The sequence below is a fragment of the Chiloscyllium plagiosum genome, chromosome 14 (genome assembly GCF_004010195.1).
Source record: "Chiloscyllium plagiosum isolate BGI_BamShark_2017 chromosome 14, ASM401019v2, whole genome shotgun sequence".
Lineage (NCBI taxonomy): Eukaryota > Metazoa > Chordata > Chondrichthyes > Orectolobiformes > Hemiscylliidae > Chiloscyllium > Chiloscyllium plagiosum.
Genome location: NC_057723.1, coordinates 80,187,485 through 80,196,755, shown reverse-complemented (window position 1 = coordinate 80,196,755; position 9,271 = coordinate 80,187,485). Strand labels below are relative to the sequence as shown.

The 9,271-nt window shown below is 45.4% G+C and overlaps 1 protein-coding gene across 1 annotated transcript in view; it reads left to right on the top strand.

The window, feature by feature from the left end:
• Positions 1 to 9,071: 9,071 nt before the first annotated feature.
• The window catches only part of cdc23 (CDC23 (cell division cycle 23, yeast, homolog)), a 53,768-nt gene continuing 53,568 nt past the window's right edge, over positions 9,072 to 9,271 (top strand). Inside the window, exon 1 of the mRNA XM_043704075.1 lies at positions 9,072 to 9,213. Within this exon, the coding sequence (XP_043560010.1) occupies positions 9,110 to 9,213 (104 nt within the window). The 5' untranslated portion in view covers positions 9,072 to 9,109. The remainder of the gene's footprint in view (positions 9,214 to 9,271) is intronic.

The following is a 9,271-nucleotide window of genomic DNA, read 5'->3' as shown; positions in this document are numbered from 1 at the left end:
TGGAGTGGGGTCTGGAGAGGGGTCTGGAGTGGGGTCTGGAGAGGGGTCTGGAGTGGGGTCTGTAGTGGGGTCTGGAGTGGGGTCTGGAGAGGGGTCTGGAGTGGGGTCTGTAGTGGGGTCTGGAGTGGGGTCTGGAGCTGTGGCTAGGGCTGGGGCTGGGGCCAAAAGGGTCTTTGGAGAGAAATATCACCAAGAAATAAGTAAGGGGTCATCAGCACAGTTGCCTGTCAGTGACACCCGCACACACAGAGATGGAACAATCTCGAAGGCAGCCCGTCGGTGTGCAGGTTTGAGGTAAGACAGTTGGAAACCAATGTTAGGGAACCCAAGCCTTCCCCCTGAAGTTAAAGCAACATTGATTTTAGTTTACAGTTTGCTTTCGGTGTCTATGGGAGATGCACCAGCTTTAATGCAATTTCCTCCCTCAGGGCATTGGGGGTCAACCCACTGCAGGTGGGCTGCAGTGGTTCAAGAAAGCAGCTCACCCCCACCTTCTCAAGGGGGCAACTAGGGACAGGCAATAAATGTTGGCCCAGCCAGTGACACTCACATCCCATGAGCAAAAAATTTTTTTAAAAAGCACTAAAACTGAACTAGAAACCATGACGTAGGAATAGGGGTGAATGTTTGCTTGGGTGTTGGTGTTTGTAAGGATATTGCAGGGACGACATGTCAAGTATGAATATGAATGCTTGTCGGCGTTTTATAACGAAACCTTTTCAACCTTTTTGTCTAGTGGAATGATATTCTTATTTTTCTTGTTTGAACATCTCTGTTAAAAGTACACTGACAGACTCCTCTGAATGTGTTTAGTGTTGATGTTTAGAGTTAAAAACCAACAGAGTTAGGTTCAGTCATGACCGGCTTCACTTGCCCAATGGTAACATTTATTAAGGTTCCCCACGGTAGGTTATTGCACAAAATACGGAGGCAAGGGATTGAGGGTGATTTAGCGGTTTGAATCAGTAATTGGCTAGCTGAAAGAAGACTGAGGGTGATGATTGATGGGAAATGTTCATCCTGGAGTTCAGTTACTAGTGGTGTCCCGCAAAGATCTGTTTTGGGGCCACTGCTGTTTGTCATTATTATAAATGACCTGGATGAAGGCATAGGAGGATGGGTTAGTAAATTTGCAGATGACACTAAGGTCGGTGGAGTTGTGGATAATGACGAAGCATGTTGTAGGTTACAGAGGGACATAGATAAGCTGCAGAGCTGTGCTGAGAGGTGGCAAATGGAGTTTAATACGGATAAGTGTGAGGTGATTCACTTTGGAAGGAGTAACAGGAATGCAAAGTACTGGGCTAATGGTAAGATTCTTGATAGTGTAGATGAGCAGAGAGATCTCGGTGTCCAGGTACATCCATCCCTGAAAGTTGCCACCCAGGTTGATAGGGTTGTTAAGAAGGCATATGGTGTGTTAGCTTTTATTGGGAGAGGGATCGAGTTTCGGAACCATGAGGTCATGTTGCAGCTGTACAAAACTCTGGTGTGGCCGCACTTGGAGTATTGTGTACAGTTCTGATCACCGTATTATAGGAAGGATGTGGAAGCTTTGTAAAGCATTCAGTGGAGATTTACCAGGATGTTGCCCGGTATGGAGGGAAGGTCTTATGAGGAAAGGCTGAGGGACTTGAGGCTGTTTGTGTTTGAGAGAAGAAAGTTGAGAGGTGACTTAATTGAGACATATAAGATAATCAGAGGATTGGATAGGGTGGACAGTGAGAGCCTTTTTCCCCAGATGGTGATGGCTAGCACGAGGGGGCGTAGCTTTAAATTGAGGGGTGATAGATATAGGACAGATGTCAGAGGTGGTTTCTTTACTCAGAGAGTAGTAAGGGTGTGGAACGCCCTGCCTGTAACAGTAGTAGACTCACATTTAAATGGTCATTGGATAAACATATGGATGATAATGGAATAGTGTAGGATAGATGGGCTTCAGATTGGTTTCACAGGTCGGTGCAACATCCAGGGCTGAAGGGCCTGTACTGTGCTGGAATGTTCTATGTTCTGTCAGCAAGAACATAACACAAAATGTTCATTTATACGGTCACTCAGATTTTCTTCCAACAACTTGTTTTTTCGTATAATATGTTCACCACTGAGATTCGACTGTGCGGCCTGCAATTAGCATTCTGTCCCTTTTTCCTTTCTGAAACCACAACACAACGTTAGCCATTCTCTGACATTACACCCAGAGTCAGAGAGGACTGCAATACGGCCAGAGCCCTGCCATTGTCACCCTTGATTCCCTTAGCATCATGGGATACATGCCATACAGGCCTGGATATTCATCCACTTCTAAAAAAAGCTAAACACTTTTATATTTAATCCTGCCCCTGTGTTTATACTGACATGATCAAAACAGGTAATCTGGTCATTTGTCACATTGAAGAGACTGGGACTATACTCATTGGAATTTAGAAGAATGAGGGGGGGACCTTGTAGAAACATATAAAACGATTAAGGAATAGATAAGGTAGAAGCAGGGAGGTTGTTTCCACTGGCAGGTGAAACTAGAACTAGGGGGCACAGCCTCAAAATAAAGGGGAGCAGATTTCAGACTGAGTTGAGGCAAATGGAGCTGAGTCCATGAAAAGATCAGCCATGACCTTATTGAACGGGAAAGCAGGCTCGATGGGCCAGATGGCCTACTCCTGCTCCTGGTTCTCATGTTCTTATGCATTTTGTGGGATCTTGCTCTGTGAAAATTCACTACACAGTTTTCCTGCGCAACGAGAAACTCCTAAAGAGTACTTCTTTGGCTATGAAGTCCATTGGGATGTCCTGAGGCTGGTAGAGGTGCTACGTAAATGTAACAAAGTTCTTGCTTTCACTGATCCTTCCTGCAATAGCCGGCTTGTGCTGACAACATTTCTAGATGAGACTGGGCCGGGGGAGGAGAGGGGTGGAGAGGGCTGAGTTTTGAATCGAGCATGGCCACTGCTCTGAGAGGCGTTTTACTATTGATCAACAACTGGCCTGAAATTGTGTATGAGCCCATTAATAGTTCAATATTAGTGATTAGTGTCTCTTACAGGAGGCTTCTGACCTTCCAACTGCTGAAGTTCACAGAATCACAGACTCGGGCGACTGTCTGTGTGGAGTTTGCACATTCTCCCCGTGTCTGTGTGGGTTTCCTCCGGGTGCTCCGGTTTCCTCCCACAGTCCAAAGATGTGCAGGTCAGGGTGAATTGGCCATGGGAAATTGCCCAAAGTATTCGGGGATATTTAGGTTAGGTTAGGTGCATTAGTCAGGGTTAACTGTAGAGTAATAGGATAGGGGAATAGGTCTGGGTGGGTTACTCTTTGGAGGGTCGGTGTGAACTTGTTGGGGCCAAATGGCCTATTTCCACACTGTAGGGATTCTATTCTATTCTATCTCCCCTAAACCTTCCTCCAATCACCTTAAAATTATGGCCCCTTGTGATAGCCATTTCTGCCCTGGGAAAACGTCTCTGACTATCCACCCTATCGATGCCTCTCATCATCTTATACACCTCAATCAAGTCACCTCTCATCCTTCTTCGCTCCAATGAGAAAAGCCTTTGTTCCCTCAACCTTTCTTCATAACACATGCCCTCCAGTCCAGGCAATAGCCTGCTAAATCTCCTCTGCACCCTCTCTAAAGCTTCCACATCCTTCCTATAATTTTCACAGAGCAAGATCCCACAAAATGCATAAGAACATTAGAAATAGGAGGCAGTGCTAACCACTGAACCACCATACCGCCCCTAATGTTCTGCAACTCGCAACACGGTGTAACACAGAAAGAGTAAGGCCCTGTCATGTTGTGACTGAGGACCACGTCCTGTTTGCGTGTCAGTGGGAGCTCTGCAGAGCTGTGCTGAGGCCCAATAAACTCGCCCACGTTAAACATCTTTCTGGTCTGAGGGTGGTGTTGGGAGAGCGCTACTTTGCCAATATTAAGGAGGAATGCAGCGAGTTTATAAAGTGTCCTTTGTGGGCCTTTTTGCAAACTGGGGTGGGAGGACATGATGTGGTGGAGTGAGACTTCAGACAGCGACTTAGCTGAGGGATAAGGCGTCACTATTGGACACATTCAGATAGCAACTTATTCCAGAACTGTGCCCTGCCTGCATCAAATTATACAGCAAAACCTCCACATGTAGGTAAGGTGGCTGTACAACTGAACTCTGCAAAGATCTGTTCCTGGTTGACTCGGAGCAGACAATGAAAACTTCAGGACTCCAGCTGTCAGGCTGTATTTTAGCAATAATTTTACAAATAAGTAATCAGTACACTGTTTAATAAACCCACTCTGCCACCCAGTGGTCGGATCTGGTTTTACAGCTTCAGATCCCAGGTCTGACCAAGACTCTGTTGTAGATATGTACAGCACAGAAACAAATGTTTCCATCCACTCATCCATTGTACCAGCCTCCACAACTTCCTCTGGCAGCTCATTCCATACACGCACCACCCTCTGTGTGAAAAAGTTGCCCCTTTTCAAATCTTTCCCTCTCACCATAAACCTGTACCCTCTTCACCAGAAGCATCACATGCAACCGCAGTGGAGGGTTTATGACCAATTGTGAGTTTTAAAATTAATCTCTCTCCCTATATTTACCAAATGTCCACTATCAGATTGTAATTTCCTCCTTCCCCCACACGTCCCTATTGCTGGACCTTGACACTGGAAGGACCACTACAGTTGATTTGAAAAGGTAAATCAGAGTAAGGTTTATTCTCAGTCCGAGAATGGCAGGAGCACTTTGCAACACAGACACGCTTGAAAGCAGTCAAGGAGAGACCAAATTAAAAAGGATAAAGAGAGTTTTAATTGGAAACAAGCTGTGTACAAAACAACTCAGGGACAATGTCCTTGCTTTTAAGATGGAGTCTGAAACTGGAGTCTGGAATTCCTTACTGGAGTGATTGATTGATAACCGGCAGCTCATGGTAGACAGTTTATCTTTAAAATGTTTTCACAGGCCTCGTGCGGAATATTATGGAAGTGGTTTGTTGTTTTGATGAAGTAAGATCAATGTGAAGAGAGTCTCAATGAAGATTTACTGTGGAGCAGTGTCATTCCCTAACTGTGTATGATTAAAGGCAGTTGAGAGTCAGCGCTGTGGATATGATGGGACCGAAAATCCTTCAGTTGGGTTGGGTGGGAACAGTTATCTTTGGGACAAAGACTTACATTGCTGATAACCAACTGTCTCAGGCCCATCTCAGAGGTGTAAGGAATATCATTAACACATCTTATAGTAAAGGGGAAACTTGCTGTTGTAATTTTTTTTCCTGGAGACCACGTCTCTCTGTGATATCTTACAATACACGAGTTATCATTTCAGTTCCATCAGGAGTTGCATAAGACCTTGATTGCCTGGCTGACTTTGACCCTCTGAGAAACTTTTGGAAGACTTCTGCGAAGTCCGCATATTTTTGGATTCTCCAATATGTTTCTAATATAGTTACCATATATGTATTCAAGTTGCTTTTCAATCCAACTGTGACAAAAGAAACAGAATGGCAGATAATGATGAAGGGCTTTTGCCTGAAATGCCAGTTTTCCTGTTCTTGGGATGCTGCCTGACCTGCTGTGCTTTCTCAGCACCACTCTAATCTTAACTCTAATCTCCAGCACCTGCAGTACCCACTTTCACCAAGATAATTAGCAGTGAACACCAGGGAGGAGGAGTATATAAATCATAAAACATTACACTGGTATCACATTCAATATGGCAGTGATAATAATGGATCTGTGTAATTTGACATCATCAGTGTATCTGTTAGTATATTGATAGAAGTGAACTCTTTATCACGAATGAGTAATAGTGTGTGGACAGTGGGCTCACAGATAGAGCATATGATGCCCATGTTCTGTAATTAATTAGGATTTCTGCATCAGCGAGTTCCCTTTATTCATATTGTGAAACTTAATTTAAGGGTCAAGGTCCAACATTCATAACTTGAAAAGAGTAGAACAAGGGTAAAATAACTCCACAGAGGCTGGTATCCCATAACCGAGTCATCCTTCAAATACACGTGCACTATACCAGCCTCCTCAGGGCCAGCTCTGAGTGCACAGAATGCCTGACATTCCTTTTTATTTGTGTCTAACCCCCACACTACCACTGCACAGCAGTAGTGCGCACATATCCCCACAACACCCTTGTTTGTATGCGTGTAGTGACTCAGTAAAAAGAGACCATTGTGCAAGAACGTTATTCAATATTTTCACCACCAGGAAAACCTTCCCATGTAGTCAGTGAACTATTAACAAGCATTCCTGATGAAGGGCTTATGCCCGAAACGTCGACCCTCCTGCTCCTCGGATGTTGCCTGACCGGCTGTGCTTTTCTAACGCCACACTTTTTGACATTAACAAGCAATGCCTGATATGGGCAATGCTCACATGAAGATGCTCCTGTTTATATCTGTCAGCCAGGGATCCCTGATTGGACCAGGTTAACAGCCCCAAACCGGGAACTCCTATTCTATGAGGTCCACCTGGCTGATCCCGATACCATCACTGCATAGGGAATGAGATATAATATTTCAGTGATTATCCAACTGGACTGATAATCTAGAGGTTTGTTGTTATTAAGCAGAGAAAGATGATTTAGAACACTTCACAGCAGTTTGAGAAGTTGAATTCAATTTTAAGTGTGGAAAAAAAAAGTGAGCATAATATTGATCAGCTACAAGACAGTAAGTATATTAAATGTTACTTATTCTGGCCTACAGGTAATTCATAATTCTCTAGTGACCCAATTTTATTGAGGAAGGAACCCTCCATTACCTCCCCAGAGCAACTTCGGCTGGACAATATTGGTTAGGTGATGGTATTTATGAATGATAGGGGAGGTCTCCCACTGGAAGGTCCTGAGATACACATTTGCATCCATATTGGATTATCTGGATATGTCACAGAAACTGGGCTGAAAGTGAATATAGGTTACAACACCAAAGGAATTCTTCTCCTGTTAGTGGGTCGGGATCTTTAAACGTGCTTTGGGTTGGTATTCCCATCAAACTGCACACTTTCTACAAAGGACTGGAGTGATGGGGTAGAATTTGATATTGTCCATGTACTGACCCATAGCTGAAAGTGGTAGTGATCAAAATCAGTGAAACCATAAGTCTGAGTTGGAGAGGAACACTGAATAAATACATGAGTGCAAATTCTATACATTTTAAATAATAATACTTTATGTAGCGTTCGCTAAGCTTTTATTTTGCAGAAAACACTGAAGTTTTTTTTGACATTAGGAAATCAGATGTCAAGCCCACCAACACGAGTTTGAAGTTTCATTTCCTTCCACCATTGGACTGTTATTCACAGCTGACATCGTGGACAATGCCAATGATCTCAGAGTTGACAAAAGTGTGGTGCTGGAAAAAGCACAGCAGGTCAAGCAGCATCTGAGGAGCAGGAGAGTCGACGTTTCAGGCAAGACACTTCAAAAGTCCTGATGAAGGGTCCTTCCTGAAATATCGACTCTCCTGCTCCTCAGATGCCGCCTGACCTGCTGTGCCTTTTCCAGCACCACACTTTATTGACTCTGACTCTTCCAGCATCTGCAGACCTCACACTATCTCCGAGCTAATGATCTCAAGACTCCTTCCTCCTGGATACACCTGCCAAACATGTGGTAGGAAGTGTGGCTCTCGGATCGGGATCATTAGCCACACAAAGGCTTACAGAACCCACAGTGACGCAGAATTTCCTTGGTGGAAAATTATATACTCATTAGACAGTGATTGCCATCAACAGCATCACCAGAATATTTGGGGAAACCAAGAATCTTGCCACAGTGCCGAATTCTTCCAGTATTTTGTGATTGTATTTAATCCATTAAATTGGAGGTATGGCCTGACATTGTTCATCAGTGACAATGCTAGAGGAGAAAGTGAGGACTGCAGATGCTGGAGATCAGAGCTGAAAATGTGTTGCTGGAAAAGCGCAGCAGGTCAGGCAGCATCCAAGGAACAGGAGAATCGATGTTTCGGGCATGAGCCCTTCTTCAGGAATGAGGAAAGTGTACAACAATGGAAATGGCTGGAAAAGCTCAGCAGGTCTGACAGCATCTTGGAGAGAAAGCAGAGTTAATGCTTTGGGTCCAGTGACTCTTCCTCAGGAACATTAATTCTGATTTCTGTCCATAGATGCTGCCAGACCTGGTGAGCGTTTCCAGCAATGTGTGTTCTAGGGATCTGGGTTCAAATCCTGCCATGGTTCCGCAAGTAGGCAGCCTGTCTCCCCAATATAGAGGAGACCACATCGGGTGCAGGGGATGCAGTAAATGATGTGTGTGGAGGTGCAGGTGAACTTGTGGCGGATATGGAAGGATCCCTTGGGGCCTTGGAGGGAAGTGAGGGGGAGGTGTGGGCACAAGTTTTGCATTTCTTGCGGTTGCAGGTGAAGGTGCCGGGAGTGGAGGTTGGGTTGGTGGGGGGTGTGGACCTGACAATGCTAGCCAACTATGACGATGGGCCGAATGACCTCTTTCTGCACTGTATGGACTCTATATTTCTTTGCTCTAAAGTGCATGAGGTGGTGGGGAGCTCAGTGATCATGCATTGTGATTGGCTGTGAAGATGGAAGTGATGATTGGATGATATAGACACTGGATTGTGATTAGCTGAAATGCGTTGCACTCTGATTGGCTGAGACAGTGACTCCATTGTGATTGGCTGAGATCTACCAGCAGGTGAGTGGTTGATACAAATTGCGAACGGCTGGAGTAAGTCTACTCTGATTGGTTAAGACCGACACTAGTCAAGGCGTAACACCAGCTGTGGTTGGCTGGGATATTCCATATTTCGATTGGCTTATTCAGGCCTATGATTGTGATTCGCTGAAGAGTATCCATTCTGAGTGGTGGATACTACACTGGAATGTGATTGGTCAAGACTTTGTGCGCTCTGATTGGCTAAATGAGGAGTTTGATTCTGGTTGGCTGGATGATGCCCACCCTATGGTTTACCATCAGACCCTGTGTAGTGATTGGCTGGCGGATGAGCGTTCTGATTGGTTATCCCGGACGCTGTGCAGTGATTGGCTGGTGGATGTCCGTTCTGATTGGTTACCCTAGCCGCTGTGCCGTGATTGGTTGTGAGTGTGAGCGGGAGGACAATGGCGGCGCTGAGTGAGTTCCCGGAGCTGAAGGAGGTGAAGCGGGGCCTGATGGCGGTGAGCGGCCTGTGCCGGGAGCGGGGCCTCCTGCAGAGCGGCAAGTGGTGAGAGTCCGAGCGCGGCCCCACCCCCGACCCTCACCCCCCCAGACCCTCACCCCCC